This window comes from Vanacampus margaritifer, chromosome 1, assembly GCF_051991255.1.
Source record: "Vanacampus margaritifer isolate UIUO_Vmar chromosome 1, RoL_Vmar_1.0, whole genome shotgun sequence".
NCBI lineage: Eukaryota > Metazoa > Chordata > Actinopteri > Syngnathiformes > Syngnathidae > Vanacampus > Vanacampus margaritifer.
This window is the reverse complement of record NC_135432.1, coordinates 19,317,961-19,343,149: the sequence shown is the minus strand read 5'-3', so window position 1 is coordinate 19,343,149 and position 25,189 is coordinate 19,317,961. Positions and strand designations below refer to the sequence as shown.

The following is a 25,189-nucleotide window of genomic DNA, read 5'->3' as shown; positions in this document are numbered from 1 at the left end:
ATGTGAAAAACATAATTATTATTTAAACAAAACAAAAAAGTCAATTAAAAAATTGGCACTTCATCAGCGTAACTTAATGTTGAGAGTACAATTCATCTTGACTTTTGTCTCATCGAGTGAAGACATCTTCACAACTTCCATCCAGTCAATTGCATGTCTCTCTTCTGACCTCTGAAAGTATCACACCTGGGTCTATCTTGGTCCAGATGATGGGATTAAGTGTTTACATCACATGACCACGGACTGGTGTGACTCGAGAGCCACTTCTCACTCTTGTACAGTCAAGTAAATACTAATGTCAGATATAAGCTAGTTGAACACGTAGTTACTGTAGGTGACAAGTGACTGGACAGAATCTAAATGTTCATTCAAGTCGACTTTAGAAAGGGAGTCATAGTTCCCTCTTCGTGCTCCAACAGCATTTTTCACTTTTTATTGTGCAGAGTATGTTTGAATTGTCCACGATGGCTGGGATAGTCTCCAGCAGCTCGCTTGTGACCCTAATAAGGACCAGGCGTCATCAAAAATGGATGGAGGGATTGTGAAAGAAAAGAACATTTAGCCAGGCTAACAAATTAGCATGTCAAGCTAGACGGTGTATTTGTTTTTGAAGGGCAGTGTCGTTTACAAAAGGAAATCACATACCAGCCTTTTATTCACTGTTAAAGATACATTCACAAGTAAAAGGAAAGAAAACAAGTATTCATACCCCTCCAACTCTTTCACACGTTGCCACCTTATTGACATTTTATATGATCGGCCAACATAAAGGAGCACATCATTGTGAAGTGGAATGGAAATGACACACAAAATAAAAATGTGCTGTGCATTTGTATTCAGCCCCGCTGCGGGGACATTTGCAGCCCAGGGTGGTAGGATACAGGGCTGCAGTGGCAACCCCTGAATTATATCATAAAAAACCAAAGCTATTTGCCTTATCACCTTTAATTGAAAGGTGTAGTTTCTCAAAACTATTGAAAATTCAGTACATAATCGCGTGATGGATTGGTTTCAGCCCTTGCATCGTTGCAAAAGTTTGGACACTCCTGATCTGAACCATTAGCTTAATGTTCAGGGTCGTCGCCTTGCTGATAGACAAAACTCCAATCTCAAGTTTTTTGCTTCCTCCAACAGATTTTCTTCCAGAGTTGCCATGCACACTGTCCAGCTTCCCTATTGTTGCTGAAGAAAAGCTTCTTCTTCTTTTTTTTTGAAACACCAAAATTATTTAAAATAAAAATAAAAAAACATTCAATATTTGTTTTCAATGAGAAACAAATGAAATGGGGGGCTGGGGGGGTCCCCAAATAAAAAAATAAAAAAAAAGTGAATATGCCAATCTGTGGGTGCCAAACTGTGAGTATGTAGGGGTCAACTGTACTGTATATTTTTGTTCCACTTCACAATTATGTGTCGGATAAAATCAAGACTGTGATTGTAATTATTGTCACAAAATGCGAACAAGTTCAAGGAGAATTAATATTTTTTCAAGGCAATGCAATTTCAAGGCAGCTCTCCTAGGCTAGAGATTCACCTCCAATGCAGTACCATAAAGGTCTTAGTCTGCCATTAGATGTGTTGTTGTTATTTGTAGAGCCCTCCATCATAGATCAACTATTAAAAATTTGGAGGGGAAAAAAATAGTGTGGCATCATATAATATTTGTGTTAGTTGGCACATCTCTTGATTAGTTAGCAGACTACTTCCTGGTTCACGGAAGATGTTTCTGTTGATAATTCTGATGATTGAACAGCTCCACTGACACCATAGAGAGTCAGCAGATAAAAACAAAGCTGGTGTGAAACAACAGCAAAACAGCAAAGCTAGTGATGGACTAACAGCTTTGTACAGTATTGTATGTACAGTAGGTGTACGTGAGATACTTTTCATTGACATAAATGTGAGATGAGTGTTATTTTCATGAGTTCTGAAAAGCTCAGAGAAGAGACTATTTGCATAAGGATAATTTCAGCCTAATCAGGATGATACAATTTTGACACCATCTAGCACTTAAAACATGACTTTGTAAAGATAAACTCACTCATAATGTTGCAATACAGATATTGTCACAGGTTTTTGTATTTTGTAGCCAAAACTCCTCAAAAAGTACTTTGCGTTTCATATTTAAAACAAATAGCTGGAATACAACATGCTAGTATGTTAAGATGCTCCGGCATCATGAATAGCATTGCTTTAGTACACTTTTTAGTTCTCAACATATTGCTGTTGGTCACGATGTGCTCATCATGCATCCATGTTGAATTGAGAAGTGCCAGAAGGACTAAGAGGGCTGTGTTTTTTCATTGTAATGTGTTTTTGATACAGTGCATTGAGGAAGTATTCAGACCACCCTCCATTCTCTATTTTTGCATCCGTTATGTAGCAGCCTCATAGCAAAATGAATTCAATAAATTTTCCTCTCTAAAAATAAACTGGAATATACAATCACTTCCAGGATGCTTTGTTTACATTCCACGTTGTCTTTAGCATTAGCATTAGCATGTCCAAAGATGGTGGAAACCTATTTTCGACAGTCACCAACGATTTGAAAGCACAATGTTCTGACACCCACGGGACGAAAGTGAAGCCGCAAAAACTGTATTTGTCAGGCAGCACGGCGTGCTAATATTTAGCATCACTCACAATTCTGAGTTCCCCTAACCAAGAAGAAGTTTATTTAAGTATGCTTGAAGTATACTCAAAATTAGGAGAGTATACTTGTAATTTACTTTTGGGACGTATACTCCACCAAGTAAATGTTAAGTGTACTTGTAAGTATACTAAAACATGTACTAAAAGTTTACATACTGTAGTACAGTGGTGCCCAAGTCTGGTCCTCGAGAGCCCCTATCCAGCCTGTTTTCCACATTTCCCTCCTGCAGTGCAGCTGAATCTAATGATCAGCTAATCAGCAAGTGTTGCAGAACCTGCTAACGATCCTGATCGTGAATCAGGTGTGTTAGTGGAGAGAAACATGGAAAACAGGCTGCTTTTTGCTGTAAACATAACTGGACATAAGTGTACCACAAAGTATACTTAATAGTGTACTTATATATACTGTAAAGTATACTTGAAAGTATACTCATTAATATACTTTATAATATACTAGGTATACCTTTAAGTGTACTAAAATGTTCCAGTTTAGTCCCATGGAGTTTACTTTTAGTACAAGAATAAGTACACTCGAAAAATAAACTTAGGTATACTTAAGTATACTCTATATTATGTACTTAAAGTATACTACTTTTTGGTAAGGGTCTACAATTTGAAACTCAGCTCTGGCCTTCCTGTGCGGAGTTTTATGTTCTCTCCGTGCTTGCGTACGCACCTACATTGCAAAAATATGCATGTGAGGTTCATACATGACTGAATTGTTCATATTGTTACTGTGAATGTGAGCGGGATGTACTCAGTGATTGACTTTGAACCCATCCTAATTAGGACAGGACTGACAATACAGAAAATGGATAAACATGATTGACTTTGAACCCATCCTAATTAGGACAGGACTGACAATACAGAAAATGGATAAACATTTTATTGTGTCAAATATTTCTAATCCTACTAGAATGTGATTACAATTAACCAATTATAAAGCTTCTAATTGGATATTTTTACTGAAGTGCCATCATGAATTGTTATTTAAATGAAGTCATTTGAATGATTTTAAATAGTTCAGGGTGGGAAAATGAAGAGGGTGTGAATATTCTGAATGCATTGTATCCTGGCATTGAGCAAATCACCAGAAGCAGTATATATCTTTTTTTCTCCAAAAAAATAATAAAAGATAGATAGTGGTGATCCTCGGTGACCAGAACGTCCTCGGATGAACATGGAATGTTACATTTTAGAGTTTGAGATTAAAAAAAGAATAGACCACATGAAAAGAGATTTTATTTTGAGCCATCCCCCACAGACTCAAAAGTCTCGTTTTATTTTCTGCTGCTGGCTGAACTCACTCCAGCACTCCTCATGTGTCTCCTTGCTTCTGAGAATGTACATAATGACAGCACAACGAGGTCACGTGTCAAAATGATGAGCTCGTCTCCCGCAAGAGATGAGTGCAAAGATCAAATCAGTGTTGTCGTCATGGTAACGCAACTCGTCGATTTTGATGGCGACGCGACATTAATGGTGCTGCAAATGACTACTACTCGTCCAGTCCCCTCCCCTCTCCCCCACCCCTATCATGTCAGACATGATAAGCTAATGTACAGAAGTTGTTCGTTTGTTGAGGGCGGGGTTTCTCTTAAGAACCAATTTTTTTTTTTTTTCTCTGGTGGTTATTTATTAACTTGAGATATTTAAAAAATAAATAAAAAATCAATCATAATCTGTTAATTGATGCAAGTATTTATGTTTATTTTTGTATTTGTTTTATATCTATTTCCTATTGTTTAATCACTTGGTGGCCATATCTTTGGTACGACTCTTACATTAAGATGTAAAAAGTAGATTTTTTTACTCATTGCGTCTATATGTATATACTGTAACAGACTAGGATGTGCGTGTGTGCGTGTGTGTTGTATGTACAGTGTGTTTGAAGGCGGCTGATCACGCCGCATCATAATCTTCAGAGTGAAACTTTCTTGACGGTGTTCTCAATAAACTTTCAAAAGAAAAAAAGAACTGAACAAGCTGTGCTGATAAATGTAGATGGGGAACAATTACTGTAGTAAACATGGCTGAGCAGCAGGCAATGTCTCTGTGTCTTATTCAAATTATATTAAGTGTATTTTCTAGTGTGTTTTTGTGCCCAGCCAAGTGTGGCCCAAAGTGCACCCGAACTGTCCGCGTGGGTGGGCTTTTCTTTCTTTTGGAATGTTTGCAGACAGGCGCAGTTAGAAAGCTGTGTTTGGGCCGTTGTGGGAGTGAACACAGATGATTTCTTTCTCCGCCATTGAAAGCAACTCTACTCATTTCCTTTCAATTCAGCGCAGGAGAGGCGCACGTTGGGGTCCATGCAGAAGATGCAAGCATGCGAAATGCGTTTATCAGGAACTGAAAGCTGACCTCTACTCATGATGTCAAGTTGAAGAGAGATTGTGACCGCGTTCGTTTGTGCCCCTGGCAAACCCCCCACCCTATCCCCGCATCCAGAGGGGGGTTTAAAACAAATATATAATACAGATTATTAGAATAATAATAATGAATTTATTTCTGCAAGGATTCAGAAGGTTCTATGCATGCTGTTTAATGTCCACCAAACACATCAGCAAAGCGAAGAATCTGTTTGCCTGCGCCTTGATTTAATTCACCTAAATCGTGTTACGCCACAACTTAGATCTGCTCTTAGCTAGTCTAAAGTATAATTTAGTTTCTGTGTGCAAGTTGTCAGGTGCGTTGAGGGCGTGCAATTGAAAATGGCTTCGGCCCACCAGAATGCCCAGTAACGTCTGACAAATTCCCACACACGGTCAACGTAAATGGAGACATTTACGCGGCACCATACCAGGAACGCTACTCTTATTTTTTCGCCATTACTTATGTGGGTAGACCCTGGTTGCTAAAATGTGAGGAAATCAAATCGAATCATTGAACTTTCAAATAAATTGAAATATGCATCGAATTGTCTTTTATTGGAGAGATTTACCGTTGAGATTTATAGTCCTGACAAGTTCAATCATATGCACAGTATGAAAAATGACAAACTCATTGCATCATTCCCTCTCGAACTGAGCTGTAGCATGTTTAATCGTAATACCACCGTATGGAATGGAATCCAATTGAAATTGCTTTGAATTGTATTGCATCTCATGTCAGGAGATGCTTATATGCACCCCTAGTCAGCACGCTGATTGTCATTTCCGCAAAAATGATTGTAGGGAAATGGGCTAGTGTGTGAGTCACACTATGCAAATGTCCACCAAGTCACCAACAACTGTGACACTTCTGCTCAAAACCACGTCTGTCACAGTACCAAGACTGATCAGTGAGAGACAGCATGATGCCAGAGGTCATTTTCTCTCAGTCTGTGTCCTCAGATTGGTTTGTCTCATTTGGATTCCTTCTTCCTATTCAGCACTTTCACATCTTTTAAATTTTCCATTCTAGCCTATTTGCTCTCATTGAGGTTTTCTTTTGTTTGCTGTGTTTCTCATTGGCTCTCAGTTCCCCTTTCCGTGCAGTAATTCTGTGTTTTATATGGATTTTTAATGTTTAACGTTATCTTGGACGACCAGATGTCCGGCTTTCCCACAACACATCTACTTTTTGAGCTCTAAGAATAACATCCGACGAGGATTTAATCAATCATCTGGTATTTCATAACCTCTATCAGCATGTTTTGGTAACACAAGTCAAACTATGGGGTGAATAACAAACGCATTAGAGGTTCCATCACTCTAGTGCAGGGGTGGGCGAACTCGGTCCTCGAGGGCCGGAGTCGTGCAGGTTTTGGAGGTTCCCCTCTTCCAACACAAGCTGATTCCAATCAACAGGATCGTTATCAGGCTTACGCAGAGCTTGCTGATGAGCTCATCATATATCAGCTGTGTTGGAGAAAGGAAACATCCAAAACCTGCAAGACTGCAGCCCTCGAGGGCCGAGTGTGCCCACCCCTGCTCTAGTGGCTCGGGGTAGTGAAACCAGCTTTGAGGTGGGAGTGGCTATGTGATACAAGCACCTGGAGAAGCTAAGTGCAAGTCAGGGGACAGTCCATAAAGTTTACATAGTCAAAGAATAAAGAGAGTAATTAGTGAGCGTCCCCACCCCAACTAACTCACATGGGTTTGGGTTACCGCCCGACAAAAGCTTGGATCGAGGGCTGACTTCATACAACAAGCGTATGAACATGCGTGCGGTTCCTCTCGTACTGAGCAGGATTGCTATTGCAGCAACACATTATCAGTAAAGAACGGTACACTTAACCTGTCTCACGATGGTCTAAATGAATAAAATCGTGCCAAATAAAGCAACAAGGTTCTTCCCCAGCTCCAGATGAGGACATCGACACCTGGTTTGTGCCTGTAGGCCCAACAATTGATTTTTGATCATTTTTTCATTCTTGTTGTAGGAGACCCCAGATTAAATACCGTATTCATTCAGTGGTGATTTTCACACACAATAATGTCGACACTAAAACGGCAAAATGCTCATACTTGGACAAGCTGGATATCTATGGAAAGGCCGAAATCTCATCTTAATTTAGATTCTTGTTTCCTCATCGGTCCAGGCAATCGTGAAATATCAGCCTCCAAATGCTGCAGTTTTAGAGAATCAAAAACACTTTTTGACAGCTGAATTTGACCGCACTAAAACGGTCACTGCTCGACCCCATGATGTCATATTTGGCTCAGAATTTCATCTTAATTTTGATACATCTAACAATGATATTACTTCCGCCAATCCAGATTCGGCAGTTCCCGAATACTGCATAATATCAGCAGCGCAAAGGCTCGTGAAAACAGCACATTTTGACCACACTAAAATGGCGCCTGCCCTGAAAGGTATATTTGCAATTTGCCTTTATTTACGTAGTTGTGTTTATGACTGCAACTATGCATAACCATTTGTTTTCCCTTGTCCATCTACAGTGGAAAGAAATCAATGAATGGCCCTAAAGACATTGCTGAGTTTCAAAAGATATTGAGGGTGGCGAGGACTGACTTTCTCGCTACTTTCGGGAAGATCATGGACGGATCTCAGCTTTTATTCAAATTGTTGGATGCTATCCTGAACTAGCCTCATGCAAATACTGCAAAGTTGCTGAATTTGACCACACTGACTCCAGCAACATCCATTTTCGGGCTAGTCGATTTGGCAGGTGAGTTGCTACACACTCCTTGGCGGCTTCCAACTTCCAGGGCCACCATCCTGCTGTCTATATCGACCGACACCTTTTCTAGGATCTGATGAGCGTCGCCATCGGGTGCCTTAACCCGGTGTTCGGTTCACCCTGCAGCGCAGAACTAACAAAAGTGGCCCGCTGAAAGAGCCGACAGAGGCACGGACGAGTTACAACTTCACTCACCCACAGCTTCCACATCATCCAAAGGTCACTGGTACAATGCTTCCACCCTGTGGCCAAACTAGCTAGCTGCAACAACAAACCTCTGATTATGAAATCTAACATATCTTTCGCTTGTCATTTAACATTCTGAAAATAACATTTATCTACTGTTACATGTCAATCAATAAAAAACAACAACAACTGTCTATGCGGTGACACTATTTTGAATCTGAGTCTGCTTACTTCACCTAAACTTCTTGTCTTCTCACATAAGATCCTTTGTTTGAGGCTGCCGTTTCTTTCAAATAAAGAAAAAATGCCTGTAATGAAAACCAGGGGGGCACGCTGACAGGTCACATGATGAATCAAGAAGTTTTGCACGCCAGTAAAGACATCTTTTACACAATGATCTTTTGTCATATTGCAAAATGAAATATGAAATAATATAGCCTATTTTTTCCTCACCTACACATAATATCCTACCATGACATGAAAACATTGTTTTTTGCAAATGTATTGGAAATTAGGAATTGGCAAGTACCGATACCCAGCCTTATATCAAGGTATTGGCTAGCCTCTTGTGGACACTTTACAATCAGGAACTGTCATTAATTTCATGCAATTTTAAGGGGAAAAAATGCTATAGGATATATAGGTCTTTCTTGAAATTATCTGTTCGTTTTTTTTTGGGAACATTTTATGTATCAAAAGTAGCCTACTAGTGGTATTGGTACTTGGTATTGGTGATGACTCACCATTGAGTACTCGTACTGGTATTGGTCTGAAAAAGGTGTTATCCAAAGTCCCTATAGAAATCTGTTTATAAATTGAATTTAATGGTTTTGGATTTTTTGTCATAGTTGGATTGTATTTTATATTTTTACTTTTGTGATTTAGATTCAATTAGTTTTAATACGTTTTTACAGCAAGTTTAATAGTTAAAAAAAAACTAAAAAATGTCTCTAAAATGCTCAAGTTTTAATTTATTTTGTATTAGTTTTAGTATAAATTTGATTTTTTTTTTATCTATTTACCGAGTGCAAGAAAAAAAGTTACTAAATATTGTGTAAGAACGTAAAGAAAACTACAATTGATTTGAAAACTATTTGATCTTCCTTCTTATGTATGGATGTACAGTAATACTAAAATAAATACATTTAAAATTAACCCCAAAAGATCATGTATGATATTAATTGACAATAATAATAATCAATGTTGAAATAAGCCTGCAACATAAGAAAATGTAGAAAAAGTGAAGCTTTGTAATTACTTTACGGATGCTCTGTTTGTCAGTTTTGTTTTTATTTAGTCCTCCAGTTAATCTCCACTAAAGGGGAAGTCAACCCAAACTTTCTTTGCAATAATATGCACCCCTACTATAGTGTAAACACAGCATTTTCATTCATTGTGCGTTTGTGGAACATGAACTAAGCAGCACAAACCACCGGCCATTTTGCCACTTATTGTCGACTGAAAATACAGTGGAACCTCGGAGTTTGAACGTCTCGGAACTTCTACAAATTGGACTTCAACCAAAACATCTGAGTAAAAAATGCCTCGGAGTTTGAACTCATTTTCGGAGTTTGAACACCCAAGCAAAGCAAGCTAAGCCGAACGTACCTTGCAAACGGGTAGCCGAGTGAAGCCAAGCGAAGCCGAGCAAAGCCAAATACTCACGTTGCGGTAGTTGAGACGATGAACTGCTCATATCCAGTCAGATCGTGAATACTCTCGGAGGTACACCATACTCGCGAGTGCATTTTGATTTTTCCACGACAATTTTCTTCGCCATGGACCCAAAGAAAGACAACAGTGCCAGTGGCAGCAAAGAAAAACATACAGTACAACGAACCACAGTGGAATTAGGAAGTAGATTGTCGCGCAGTTGTAACTACTTCTGTAAATTCTGGCACGAGGACCCCCCTTAGCTGTTCAACAACGTGCCTGACGTTAACGCACGCAAGGACCGCTTAGTAGTCTAACAATATGCCCAATGTAAAATACACAAACTCAGCACTGAACTGAAGCAAGCATTAACATAGCATTTATCAGCCACTGATGCCATCACACCACAACAAAAAAGGTAAGGTATTTTTTTTATTGTTTAAATACTGCACTGTACTGTAAATGTAAATAGAAATTAAAATATAAATTTTCTGTTTTTGGAGCTTGGAAATGGATTATTTGTATTTACGTTATTTCCTATAGGAAAAAAAAATTCCGGAGGTTGAACAATTCGGACTTTGAACACTTCGCAGGAACGAATTATGTTCAAAACTCCGAGGTACCACTGTAGTTGCTCAGGGCTCAGGATATGACTACTCATGTTTCACCTGTTTTCTGTGTTTGAGCATGTCAAGTTTGCAAGCTGAGTCACGATTGGTTGTTACCTGAGCAACTGTGATGTCATTTTCAGTCGACAGCAAACAACAAAATGGCCGCCCACTGAGATGGATATGAATGTGTGGATTTTGCTGATTAATTCCTATTCCACAAACACAAAATTAATCAGAATACAGTGCTTAGCCTCTAGAACATATCGTAAAGGAAATATTTAGGTTGAGTTACATTTTAAGTATGTTTATGTTTTGACTGAAGTAAACATGAGTAACATGGACCAGACCAAGCCAATAAAAAACAGCACATACAGTATGTACAAATATTTATTGTTCAATTTTTTTAGATGCACCTGTAGAGCCAGTCTGAGCTCAGGACAACTGTCAACATTCATTTTTAAAGGCACACATAGCAAGTTCACTTAAAAATATAACTTGTCACCATAACAGCAGCGCACGTTACTGCAACTACACCACATATTAAATAGTACTTCATGACACTGTACTAACGCCGTACAATAAAACACTTTTCATTTTACCATCACCGGGGTGACACAAATTAGCCGCCCATGCTCATGCAAAGGAAGTGATGCAATCAGCCAAAGACAAGGTGAATGGATACCTGAGTAAAGCAGCACTGTGACGCAAAAAGAACAAAATGGATGATGAGATGCCCCTGAAAAAGCCAGAGGAATCAAAAATGTGAAGAAAGAAAAAAAAAACTTTCATGTTTGCAATATAGGCACTTGTGATAAAACTGAGCATTGCTAAATAGTAAATGCTGCAGATATGTTTAACTCCTATTCAGTTTCTCTGCAACATACTCGATTAAAAGTGCTATTTGGGCCACTAGCAAAGTAAAATTTAAACTACAATCTAATGAATTAAAAACGTGTGGCAGTTTTTAGCTGTAGAAGACATTTTAAATTCATCAACAATTTATTTTTCCATTTTCACATCGTTGTCAGAAATATTCTGAAAAATGACAAAATACTGTATTACCATTTACACCATCGTCAAGTCTTTTTCTGGTTGCATTTAGAATGAGGTTTTGCAATTAATATAATTGTTATGAAAATTCTTGTGCAAACATCAAGAGCATTATGCTTTAGGTCATTCATGTTTAGCTTAGTCATTCAGTCAGTCGTTTGGTTCATTTGTTCTATAGTTAGCTCGTTTGTTCACTCCTGGGATTGGGTGGGGGGGGGGGGGGCATTAAGGCTCATTTCATGAGCTTTAATCTGTTTTTTTTTCATGGACGAGGTCCAGGATTTCTACAGAATGCCATTCTGGCTGCAATACTATAAAACAGATTAAAATAGTACATTTACTCTCTCTCTCTTTAACACTGTTAATGCCATTTGTTTATCTTGTGAGTAAAAATGGCTGCAGTGAGTCGGCTTGTTTTGCTACATGAGTAATTGTTGACATCTACAATAGCTCATACTTAACACTGATTTCTGCTTAACGATGAAGACGCCATGTCAGTTTGTTGACATGATGTGAACTGACTTTTGGAACTGGAATTTTAAGACAAACGTAAGCATGACTAAAAATTTACAAATTGAGATGACGCAAATGGAAAATGATCCATACGGTAAAGAAACAGATTATTCTGAAAAAGTAAAAGTAAAAAAAAAAATTTTAAAAAATAGACAATAAGACTTAAAAAAATAATAATAATCTGAAAACAGATTGCATTTGTGCAGCACTTTAGATCCTGAATACGTAAACACCTCAAACATGGGATGAGAACATGCACAAGTGTCTTGAGTAGCTAACAGGCAAGATAACGATAACGATAACGTCAAGATAACGATAACGTCAAGATAACGATAACGTCAAGATAACGTCAAGCACAACGCTGTTGTGTTTACACTTGTCCATCCAAGCGCACATTGACGACTACACTGTACAGGTGAGTTGCATTACTTCCGTACAACAAAAGACACTTTTAGAGAACAAGCAGGTGGTGCTCATGCATGTTGTTGTTTCTTTTCAAAGGGATGTCGCCAACTACTGGTATGGCATGCATATTACATTGTGTGAAGCCATCCGTCCATCCAAACATTTTTTACAGCCCAGCTGACTCCGGTCAAAAGGCGGACAACACCCTGGACACAGGGGCCCCTACAGACACAGACAACCATTCAGACTTGTTGAAACTTGGGAACAAAATACATGTAGTGTAAATGTACACAAGTATGCATGTCATTTGCAGCAGAGGTGTACAACACACTAATGAATTGTACACGGTTAAATATTTTTGGGTGGTCTGTGGCATAACAACAGATCGACAAGAGGTTGAGTAGGGTACCAAAAGAAGGCAAAGTGCTACTGATAGTAGTCGTTATAGCCGGCAAGCAGTTGAATTAAACGTCTCAGTGGTGCTATACTGTGCATGTAAACGTACTGACTCTGATATGTTTGAAAGGCACACACACACACACACAACACACACACATACATACATACAAAAGAGCATGCATATTGCCCACAACACTGGCAGACTCCAGAGAGACAAGCAGGTGCAGTAGCGTCACACACTGTTGGGGTTATAACAGAGCATGTTCAGCTGCAGGTTGTCATCCCAGTGTCTGAGGATGATGAAGAGCTGGTTGGCCGCCGCCTTGACCGACTCCACGTCTCGGCCTTCCGGGATGTCCTGACGGCTCAGCCACATACTGGCCTTGGCGGCCACCAGCTCCCACTCGATGAAGTAGCTAGCGGAGCTGTGCTCCAGCCAGGCCAGGGCGACCGCCGTCGCCCACACCAAACTCTCCGGGTCCAGCATGCTCCTTTGGGCGCCGCCGGGAATGGTGGTCTCCGGAGCGCCCGGTCCGCTGTCAGTCTGGCATCTGGCGGATGAGAGAGAAACTTTCGGACATGTTTGTGGGTCACATGATGATCCTGAATCATCTTCAGCGCTCTCTGCGCGCCGGCCGCTGGAGTGGGACGGGTGTCCAAGGCTGGTGCGGTGGCTGGTGAAGGGGGACGTCCATTTGAGTTTGTCCATGGGCACGTTGATGGTGTCACACAGGGCGGGGTCAAGCGGGAAAGCGCCGCACGCCAGCTGCAACAAAACCTGTGGAATCGCAAATAGGATTTTGTTATTACAGTGACACCCCGTTTCACATTCCAGACCCACCCAAAATACTGTAGAGATAAGATGAACTTTGAAAAACATAGAGTGAGTAGGTTTTTAAAATTATAAAGCGAGACACTGCAATTTTGCTGAAAATCAAATTTTGTACACAATGAATTCTCACCAGGAAGTATTCATATCAAATTTAATAGCTAGTCAATCCGGTGACTGGTGATTGTCTTATTACTGTAACCCTAAGATGTTGTTGTTTCTGGAGGCTTGGTAAATGGCGGGGTACAAATAGTTTCGAGTTTCTGATGTTTTCTGGCGCCTTCCCTGCTCAATTAAGCAGACACTGCAGGTCAGGATTCAAGCTCGTCTCTCTTTTCATTGAACTCTCTCCTCGAATGAGGCTCGCTCGGTTACACCTCTCTCTCTTTGTTGCGGTCATGACATGCGCAGTACAAAAACACTTCAGCATGTAGCCTAAGCTAAAATACAAAACCAAAAGTAATAATTCACAAAACAAATATAATTCAATTGCAATTAAATAGAAATACACATTGGCAAACAACGTGCTACATTACTTTAGCTAATGCTAACTGCTATCTTGGTTGGCAGTTCAACAGCACTAAAGAAGTCCAAGAACTCACCATTATGTAGCCTTTTTTTGCTCAAGTCCTGTGCTGCTGCTAACTTTTTGTTTCAGGCTGGGCGGGGCGCTTTCCGGAGGCCACCCACTCACACCTGCACCTCGTCAGAAATCATCACCAGTTAAAAAGCCAGTCTGACCTTCATGCAAATGCCAGATGATTCCTGTTGCAACCATTGGTATTTTGGCTACCTTGACTGCGCATAACAAAGTTTTTAGTTTTTTTTGTGATCTTGTCCTTGTTAGAGATTTGTGTTCTTTTACCTTGCACCAGTGCCTCCGGAACATTTGTTCCCGAGCCCCTCACTGCCTGCCTTGGACCCCTCCCAGACTCCATCCTCATCAACATCAAACCCACACCATCAGTCGTCACAGAATCACTAGGTATAAATAAATGTGTGGTTGACACGCACATGGCCCAAACAATAGGCTTGAAAAAAAAAGAGAGAGAGCGAGAGACACTGGGATGGGATCTGCGTAAAAGTGAGACAAAACAATGGCGGTGGCAAAATCCGCCAGGAATCAGGACACAAGGGTCATAACCGGGACTGTATGGTCACCCTAGATATACAGAAATAATAAAAAAAAAAAAATGTTTTCCCCATCACACACTTTAATTACTTTTAAACTTATTAAAACACCCTATTTTTGTCACTCTCACTTCCAAGAAATAGGAGACTATTATATCTTACATTACTTTGAGGAAACAAAAATAATCTTGCTCACACAGTTCTCCAAAAGCATGCTTGCTTCAAGCTGTTCATCGCTCCCAGTAAAACAAAAAATCAATTCAATTAATTCAACCAAACCATATAATAACCAAAGTCAGCTAGCTTAATGCTAACATATAATGCAAAACACAATAGATGGGCCAACATAAATTAGCATTGACATTAACTGCTACAACTATGAACCTTCAAACGATTGCTACTTTTACATACAAGGAGCAGAAACAAACAAATGTAGCATACAACATTACTCACAGGCATATTCTCTCTGTTCTGTGGGAATGACTATTACTCAAGTTTAGTAGGGCATCTTCCCTCCCGCTTTTCTTTTACTCTATAGTTCTACCTGAAACTCATTGCAAGCTTATTTAAATAGACTAAAAATGGCAAGCACAAGATGTATATATGAAAAATACTGTATGTATTGTCTTGTCTAGGTGCCTTTAAAAGGCGAGGCTTTGGGAATGGTGTGTGATGCCAAGTCTGCATGTGAGTGTCTGCGTGAGCTGTGGACGACATCAGCTCTTGTGTGAGTGTCTATTTCCGTACGTAAGTTTTCTTTCTTTTGTTGTTGTTGGTATTTTCATAGACGTACGCAGTAAGAACCTTGAGTTTACGTTGTGGGAGGGACTTCATTCAAAGCTAATAGAATGGCTCCACCCGATTGTAAAATATGTCATAATGTGTGACTATGTTGATTCTGTGCGATTATGTTTTTATTAGTACCAGAATGACCTAATAGTATTTGTCCTCATTAGGGTGACAAACGAGCTGGAGCCTGATACCAGATAACTTTGGGTGAGAGCCGTGGTACACCTTGGAGTGCTCACCAATTATCAGGCCCATATGGACAAAAAAAAAAAGCATTCACAGTTCTGACTGACCGAAACTGATCTTATAGAGCCTCTGATAAACTAATCTTGATGTTTTGGGGGTGTGGAAGGAAGGTACAAACCAAGTACATCTCAACTGTGAGACAGATATGCGAGTCACAAATAGCATTGTGCTGCCTTAATCATAATTCTAGCCTTGACACAGGTCAGTGCTTACTCCTTGCACTTGTTTGAGAATGTATCTAAATGTACCGAAATTGGATTAAAAAAGTTGACAGGAGGTTTAACTCAGCACAAGTCCACCCAGTCAAGTTCTTGCTTCTTTCTGGATCTCATAATCTCCTTGATGTTGCAGAGATCAGGTACCCACCAGAGGAATGTAGTCCTTGTTCTCGTTGTCGCTCTCTCCCATAGAATCACCCGACTTGCTGTGGGATCGGGTCATGAATCCTTTGGCAGCCTTTGTCAGGAGACGCGTCCTGCTGAGCGCCAACCTGGCCAATGAGACGCAGGCCACAAGTCATGTCAGTATCATCTAGACTAGTCTAGACACAGATTCAAGAAAACAAACGGAATCCCACATGAGCAAGCGTTATGGTGAAACAGTTAGAAAAAAAAGGCGAAACTTGGAACAGAACAGAGGCTCTGTGAAGGTAGAGAGAGAGAGAGAGAAGAGAATTGGAATTGGGGAAAAGCATACGCAAACAAGGCATATGACATGGCATCGACTGCACACAGCGGCAATACAACAACACTTCATGCAACCACCCACCTGGCAGAAAAAAGGCTCTCCACAGACTTCTGAGACTGGTCCGATGTCACTGATGGACTCCTTTGAGTCCCTAGAAGATGAAAAGGGGAAGAGAAGAATAAAAATCAATCGCACAATGGACAATTTTCACACGCATAGCTTGTTTTTGCCTGAAAAGTATTTGTATGTTTGCTCCCCGGGATATCCATCAATACACACATAAGTGAAACCGATACAAAAAAAAGAGCTTAAGTCACCCACAGTTCAACTCTTAAAGGGACACTTGAATGAGCACTTGAGCACTTTTATGAAAGATCTCTATGTAAAAATGATGTCAACACTAAAATTCACCTCCCTAAAAAACTCATTAATACGTTTTTAAATGACTACATTTCATACATTTTTCGCCGCCCCCTTTTCGGGCATGGACTGCTTTGTTTGTTGCTGAATCTCATCCTGTCAACATCACAGGGGGAAGCAATCATCGTAATATTGTTTCCTCGCTTGTTTTATCATGTTCTGTTGTCATCTAGTGTCCTTTAAACTGTACTAATGGCCCTCAAAATTCATAGGCACATTCCTATTCTTGTCCCCTTCAACCGGTGAAAACATCGATTAGCACAATATTTGGGACTTTACTGAGATAATGTGAGCTCCTGTGAGAAAAAAAAACTGTAAAAGAAAAAACCTTAAAAGGTCAAACAATAAAGTAAAAGAAAAAAAATATGTATCTCAATTGCAATTAGACTTTCAGGTGAAATAGACACACTTGGCAGAGGGTACATTTTTGTAGCTAGCTGGTACTAAAAAATTGTCAAATGAAACTTTAGGGACATCTTCAGACCAGAATACAGCAGACGCTCTTCTTGTGTTTGTGTTTGTTGTGGTTGTCTCAGGAAGCAGGCGCATTCCTCATAACAAATATGCTAGTGTTTCATTTCTCTTCTTAGTTGTTGGGAAGTTTCCAAACACTTTGTAATGCAACCCTTTTGGAAAAACAACAATACTGACACAAGTTTTCAACCTGAATAAAGTTGAGTTTCTGTGTGTACCTTCTGTGAAGCTACATTTCTCCCAGCTGGATGAGGTTGGAGTGCTGCAGGGAGATATGCCGTCTTCAACACCTGACACAAGAAACCCCCCCAAAATTGGACATGGATTTGTGTTGAGTTTTTGATTTGGCCTTTATCATCAGCAATTGTTTTTATGATACTGAATACATATCGCTGGCGTCGGGTAGAAAACATTGTACCTAATTTTCGTCATATTTCGGGAGACCCCAAAAACGCATTATCAAAGAGAGCAAGCCATTTTCAAAGCTTTAGATTGGCCAATAATTTGTAAAAATGACCCCCAAGCGTGTGGACTGACAAAAAGTATACATTTTTTTTATCAAATATGAAATTTGCTAAAATGTGATTTATCAGGTTTCGACCTGACGCCAGCAATGTGTCGCATAAAACAACAGCCTAAGTATTTATGTATTTATTTTTTAATTTGTCAAAATACACACAAAAAACTGATCCAGATACTAATTATATGAATTAATAATTTCATTTTAGGGGTAGAGCTGAATGATCTGTTTAACTAAGGATGCAGTCAATTTTAGCAGAGATTGCCCACACCCTGAGCAGATATATGTAATCAAAGATGCCTTTTGACTACTTGAGATTAAAAGCAGCATACTGTTAGACAACCCGTCTTCAGCTTCTTCCGACACACCGCCAGATTGAGAGCGGCCCAGTCCAATGGAGTAAGCTTGGCTCTTCCTGCTTCCTGAACTGGAGCGCGAGCTTCTTTTTAAACCATCAGCTGAAAGAAAGAAAGAGACCAGTTGCAGCTCGTCAATAGAAAGCGCTAGGGCGCCGCCTTCCCAATCAGCCGAGTGACCTTGAAAGGGACAAAACTTTAATGATAAAAATAAAAGTGGTGAATTCCACCGCTCACATGCCAATACGTTTTGACGAAGTTACTGTTAAAACCAACGCCATTTTCTGTCCGGCTATAGTTGATGTGAGTGGCTCCTGTCTTTGATGGGAAATTGTGCCATCCAATATGGCCGCTACATAGACATGGCAGACATATAGGATGGGGCTGAGGCGGGTTTCTACGGTTTATCTACTTTTGTCTTTCCATTCAACTCAGTGAAGTCACTTCAACATTCCGGGCTGCATCGATAAGAACTGGTATGGTGGATTCATGGACTTAATCAAAGAAAGAGAATGTGTGATGAATGTTGGACAAAAGTGTGATGTCAGTCACATGATGATGTTTTGACATGATACAAAGGAAATGGGAAACACATGCTGTAGTTGCATTTTTTCCACAATTTAAAACACTAAATTTCTTGTGTCATGCAAGTGAGCCGACAAGTGGGCTGGATCTTGCAAGGTGAGTGTCTAAATGCTCTCTATTTGGCATTTGGTCATCTACTCTTTCACATGGCAAGCAGAAAATGTTCGCTGTGGCCGACTGCTTGTTTCTTCTAAAGTATGTGAAAAAAGCAACCATGATACTAACACAAAAGACAATCACTTCACTTTGTGTGTATGTGGCGAAAGGACACATCTCCAAACACAAATTCACTACATCTCCAAGTCAACAATTTAGCCACACGTCGACCGAGCGCTGCTTATCAGATACGATCAAATTAGCTAATGCTAATCTGTGATAAAACTGCAGCGCCACTTTTCTTTCGACTTTGACATGATAGTGCTTCAGCCATTATTTTAAAGTGACTGTTTGAACTTTGTCCAACATAGCTCCCAAATCATCTGTGTGGTGGTGGTTACTTACTGTATTTATTAGCCCCACTGTTACATAACCCAGCGGAAGAGCAGAATAGCTCGCTCACAGACACATTTTCACAGGTAGGAAGGAAGAAAAGGAGGCACTTGTAAAGCACTTGTCACCGTACGATTGAAAACTGACAATGAAAGCTATACGAGTTGATAAACTCACCAAGGCTGATGAAGTCAACACAGGTCTGCAGATATTCATTTGTGTCCAGATCGACGGGAACAAACACAGTGTATTTGCTGAGTATGTTGCACGCTTTGCTGGTATGAATGGCGTAAACGTGGTACTTCCTGCCAGAGCCTGTCAAGTCGCATAGGAAAATGCTGTATTATATCACATTTCGTTTCCACCAGTCTGTGGTAGCGAGTGACATCCATTTTGTTCTTATACATATTTACAATTTTTAGAAGCATATCCAAATTTCACCTCTATCTTCATACATGAGTCATTAATAGGACTTGGTCTCACCATGCTCGATGTCGCATTCCCGCTCTGCCATGTGCTCAAAGTCGTGTATGATGGAGCGCGCAGCCAGGTGGTGGAAGGTCTCGTTCCACAGCTCCTCGTGAACTTTCTCCTCGCGTTCCCGCCCCTTCAGGAAGGGCTCAATGTCAAAGAGCACCTCCCAATTCACAGCCTTCCCGCAGAGTAGTCCTGATACAACGGCCTTGCACTCCCCTTGTTGCTGGCCCGCCAAGCTCACATCAGCACTGCGGTTCTCCTGTGGCGTTTCAGCTTGACACAATTGGTGGCTGTATCCTTCTGCAACGAGGAATGATTCCTAAACCGCGGTACATGTCATGAAGATAATCTCACCTGTTTTGGACCCGATTCCCCAAATACAATTTAAATCAGCCAAAGTCCGAGTATTTAAAGATTATCTCGTAGTGTAAGGTGTGCTAAGAGGGCTTTTTACCCCCACACCCCCCCCCCTAAAATCGGCTCAGAACAGGTCTATGAGAAACTCACTTTACACTAGTCATCCAGGTCTTCTATCACTTATCCTCATTATGGTCGCGGGTGAGCTGTAGCCTATCCCAGCTCACTTAGGGCGAGGGAGGGTTACACCCTGGACTGGTTGTCAGCCATTCACACTCACATTCATACCTAAGGACAAAGTCTTCAATGAACCTTAAGCATGTGTCGAAATATTGGAGGAAGCCAGAGCACCCATAAATCCTAAAAGGAGAAAGAATTGTTATTTGATTATTAAAAACAATTTACATACTCACGCCATCTACAGACTACGAATAACCAGGCCAGTGTTGAGTTTGGAATCACATGCTCCAGGCCCGGCCTGGGCGGCAGCTGGCAGTCGGAAGACTGTCTACAGCCAGCCAATTAGATCCATTCCGTTCCATTTCATTAGCCAATCAAACTGCCTCCTCGTTCCATTGTCAATAGCCAACCAAAATGCTTTCTTTCTTTGTTGTTCGCCAGTCAAAGGCGTTCGCCACAGGGCGGAAGCTGGATGGCGGCCATTTTATCAGTCCCATCTCACGAGCAGACTACTGTATAAACTATACGTACAGATTAGACACATACAGCTCGTAGGCTATTAGTTTAGAAATCATGCTGTTTCAACTAAGTACCATCTTAAAGGTTCTCCAATTTTGATACATCTAAGAATAAGGAAATACTGTAAACAGGTTACACCACACGGTGGCGTTGTCCACACATTTTGAAAGGTATGCATCGTTATGCATCAATTTTAAAAGTTGCATATTTTAAATACAACAAAGCTTATTATAATTGCATCTCTCAGCCCTCAACTGATGTTGGAGAGTTAAAATTAAAAATTAATAATCCCCCTTGACCTGAGGGTTGTGGGGGGAGCGGGGGCTGTGGGCCGGTGGGGTGCCTGGCGGGCCTGGCGGACCTGCCGTTCCCCGTTCTGCTGCGTTGGGACACAGGCCGTGTTGGGGTGGTGGGGCGCTCCTGGCTCCTGGGTTTGCTCTCCCACCGTTGGCCTCTGCGGGGCCCGGTGGTTGTGCCTTGGCGCTGCCGTGGCCTGGGGGAACCTGGGGGGTTGTGCTTGCTCTGTCCTGGCCGGAGTCGACAGCTCCCTTCTTTGGTGGAGGTTTTCATGCATGCCAGATCTACCACACCAGCATCTACCGAAATTCAAACACGTGCTTCTTCCTCTGGTCGTTGAACCGGTGGAAGCTGATGTCTGTGGATCTCACTCTGCTTCATCTATCTATCCTTCCTTTCCTCAGTCTTTCCTTTGGTCTTTCGAGGTCTCCCTAATTTGTTGGAATTTAGATGTTTCTTGGGTTGGTGAAAGATTCTGGTTGGTAACCCGGTGGGTAGGTGTCGGTCGGGGCTGGATTTCACTTTTCTTTCTTTTCTTTGATCCTTCCTCGGGTCTCCTGACAACCTCACGACTCTAGCTGGATTCTGAAGTATTCGGTTTAGGTGAACGGTATGGAATTTTTAATAGTTTAGGTGAATTAATGAGCACACACTCGCACGCACATGCACATACAAAAAAAAGAAAAAGAGAAAAAAAAGAGAGAGAGCAATGGTGATGACACGTCAAATCGGTAAGATTACCGAATGAACAATACTGAGCTCTCTCTCTCTCTGAAAATGAGTCCCAGTACAGCCCTGATCTGCTGTGTTATGTGTGTTTGACAACCCGTGTGTCACAGTGAATTATGCATTCAGGAGCAAATGTGTGGACTAACATGCTATAAATTAATTTACTGTAATTGTTTTAATGGTCAACACGGGGTTAAGGGCACCAATCCTTGCAGAACAGTCCTGCGAATAACCTGGATGAATGAGTATATTCACAGGCACTGACAAACTCTAAATTGAAGGACATTAGGTACGTTCAAATCCGAGGTTCCAATAAATGTTATGTCTCTGGACTTCGCCCGAGGGTCCTCACCTGTATCTCCCACGCTTCCTGAAGACGGACTGTCTGTAGACGATCTAGAACCATCCTCACCAGCAGTGTTACGGAGTGGGGCTGATGTCGGCATTTCCGAGCCCGCCTCCCCTGATGGGGGAGGCTGGAGTGAATGGGGAACGCCTGCTGCATTCTCTTTGGAAGACGCAGCGGACAGACTCACCAGCTGAGGCTGAAAATGAGAATGACCACAAACAGTTCAAGTTTCCAGGCACCACTGCGATGTACTTGTCATACAATGAAAGGTTTCCCACAAATTTCAGGTGCCCAAGCTTACTTGATGTTTTCTTCAGAATCAATGTTTGTGTTAAGAGTGCCACACCTGGTAGTCTCTCTTCCACTGGGCCTCATGCTCGGGGCTCATGGTTCCAATGAGTTCCTGGACTTTGGCTCGCCTGAGAGGATTCTTTGGCATGACGGAGCTGGGATCACTTGACGTGTACTTCTTAGCTGGAAAGTGCTCGGTTATCTGGTTGGTGCTGTACGCTCGTCTTCTTGCTGACGTCTGACCCTCCAACGCTGACAAGAAATAATTAACCTCAAGTGTCTTGGTTTGACGAACGTCCACCGCTCAGTGGGGTTCTTACCACCGTCATGTTCCATAGCAACAGAGTCCTGGTTGGAGTCATGGAGAGCCTCGTTGAGTGTTTCTCTGTAGGATGCCTGATCATCAGAGGTCTTCAGCATGTCCTCCTCTTGGGAGTGATAAAAGACGGAGCTGCCAGAGCCGACCGAGCGCATCATGCTGTAGCGTCGTCTTTTGTCCTGTTGATCATGACACGTGAGACAATTTGTGCTGAGGAGCGGTTTGGTTCTTATGTTTCACTGGTTTTACACATCCCAAAGACTATGATCAACAACAACAAAACACATTGCATGATGTTCTATTGAATCCTCAGAAGTCAAACACAACCTGTTCAACCAAACAGCCCATAGAGCATTTAACTTGTGAAACCAATTAAGGTAATCCTTAATTAACATATTAGACACACCTCTCATAGTGGTGCAACATCATACTCACAGATTTGGGATTGGCGTGATATCGCGTGGCATCACAAACCACGGCGTACCCAATGAGACTGTCCCCAGGATACAGGAAGGTGTTGCCCACTGGTGAAAGCAGGACCTCCTTGGTCTCAGGAAAGAGCCAATCAATGGAAATGTCACTGAGGACCGGACACATGGTCTTCTTCAGCGACTTTATCATCTGCAAAGACAGTGACATTCTTAGAGGGCAGGGAATTCATTGACGGCTTGAACAAATTGGTGCCTTTCACTACGACTACTACTACGACCGCACCGGAACGGTATCATTCTTTTGGAATCTATTAACAGAGGAGTTTGCTTATGACACTGTCTATCCCCCACATGCAATGCCTTTCATCCATTTTTTAAAGACTCAATGATCTTCCCTCAAAACATGAACACAGTCAGTCTCTTTTGAATATTCTGTTGGATCAAAAGTTGTCTGGAACATTGGTAAAAGGTCTTACTCTTGGTTGGAGCCTCTCGCCTTCGGTGAGGAACTCGGCTGTTCCTCTGGACACTGCTGCTAGTTCATGTACCATCCTTCTGCAAGCATTCTGCCCGATGCCAAACGTAAAGCATCTGTGCAAACAAAACTTACACATGAAGGCTGAAAGATGGTTATAAATAGAAATCTGAGTTTGATGTCCTGGTGAGGTCACGTTAATATTCTGAAAGGGCTAAGCAGTAGAAAATGGATGGATGGATAAACCCAATAAAGTATAAATGGAAAAATAAAAATAAATGGAAAGAGAGATTGATTTAATGTCTGAACTGGCTAGCTCTGTGTGCATGACTATTTGGGGGCAGTCGCTCAATAACAGCGAATAGACAAAGGCAGTGTACAGTAGGCCTACTCCATTTCTATAGTGACTCCAGAGAAGGATTTAGAGACTCGCAGCCTAGCATGAAAACAAGATGATTTCCCACAGTGCGGTGGATCTATTGTGCCTTTGACATCTTATTAGTCGGGGTGCTATTTCAGTTGCACGTTCACAAATTGCATTTTGATGGGATTAAAGCACCATCAATAAGTAGCTGTTCCAATTAAAGCCTGACAATTCCTCAAATGCTTCGCCATGGGATCAGTGAGCATTGTACGCATGTGCTGTGTACAAAACAGTCAGAAAAACAAAATGATGCACACATGTGGTTGACCTACCGGATGTAGCGCGCATGACTGCGCACCAGCTCAATGACTTTTCCTGTGTTGCTCACTGCCCCATCAGTCAGCAGAAAAAGCAAACGGGGGTGTCCGGGAAACATTGGCTGTCTCAGAATCCATTTGAGGGGTGCCAGGATGTTAGTGCCCCCCATGTCGGCACGGATCTTTCGAACGTACTCGCAAGCCAGGGCTAATGCTTCCTGGATCACGTTGAAGGAAAAAAAGATTTTTTTTTTTTAACTCATTCCTGTGGTGTAATATATAGATTACCCTCTAAATCGATGGTTGTAATAATAATAATAATTATTATTATTATTATTATTATTAAAATCCAAATGTAAAATTACAATAATACATATATTTATATTTCAGTACTTCAATAATCTTGTTTATGTATTATTTACTTCTGTTTTCTTAGTGCCTAGTGGTGACAAGGTTATTGAAAACTTGAAAGATTAAAATTGAAACTAGATCTTATATTTATAAACTAACTAAAACTAACTATAATTAATATCATACGTGAGCTTTCGGGGTTTATTTTGAATATATTTATTTTGGTATTGTTGTATGCCCATACAGAAGAAGTAAGGTCAAACAGTCATTTGAGAATTGTAGTTTATTTTACTTTACTACACTATACTTAAGATACTTTTTGGTTTTACTTTGGACTCAATAAATATTCCATATATTAAAACAACTTAATCTAATAAGAAAATGAATAAAAACTCAACTAAAGTGAAACATTTTCCAGAAGAAATCTAAACAACAAAAATTAAAATGAAATTAAGAACTAACTGCTTTGTATAAAGAAAAATCCAAAACTATTACAAACCTGGTTCAAACGAGGAAATCTTTTGATACAAAAAAAAGAAAAAGTACTGAACGATAAAGATATATATTGCAAAATAACTTCTTTAAAGGGGAAGTCAACCTTAAACATTTTCTT

General features: G+C 40.8%; 1 protein-coding gene across 1 annotated transcript in view; it reads right to left on the bottom strand.

The window, feature by feature from the left end:
- Positions 1-10,596: 10,596 nt before the first annotated feature.
- vwa5b1 (von Willebrand factor A domain containing 5B1) overlaps positions 10,597-25,189 on the bottom strand; it is a 32,367-nt gene continuing 17,774 nt past the window's right edge. The window contains exons 10-22 of the mRNA XM_077543884.1: positions 24,241-24,443; positions 23,546-23,660; positions 23,074-23,259; positions 22,640-22,817; positions 22,375-22,571; positions 22,032-22,224; positions 19,604-19,897; positions 19,298-19,435; positions 18,023-18,148; positions 17,389-17,460; positions 16,358-16,427; positions 15,956-16,079; positions 10,597-13,372 (exon numbers count right to left, since the gene is read on the bottom strand). Coding sequence (XP_077400010.1) covers positions 12,827-13,372; positions 15,956-16,079; positions 16,358-16,427; positions 17,389-17,460; positions 18,023-18,148; positions 19,298-19,435; positions 19,604-19,897; positions 22,032-22,224; positions 22,375-22,571; positions 22,640-22,817; positions 23,074-23,259; positions 23,546-23,660; positions 24,241-24,443 — 2,442 coding nt within the window. The 3' untranslated portion in view covers positions 10,597-12,826. The remainder of the gene's footprint in view (positions 13,373-15,955; positions 16,080-16,357; positions 16,428-17,388; positions 17,461-18,022; positions 18,149-19,297; positions 19,436-19,603; positions 19,898-22,031; positions 22,225-22,374; positions 22,572-22,639; positions 22,818-23,073; positions 23,260-23,545; positions 23,661-24,240; positions 24,444-25,189) is intronic.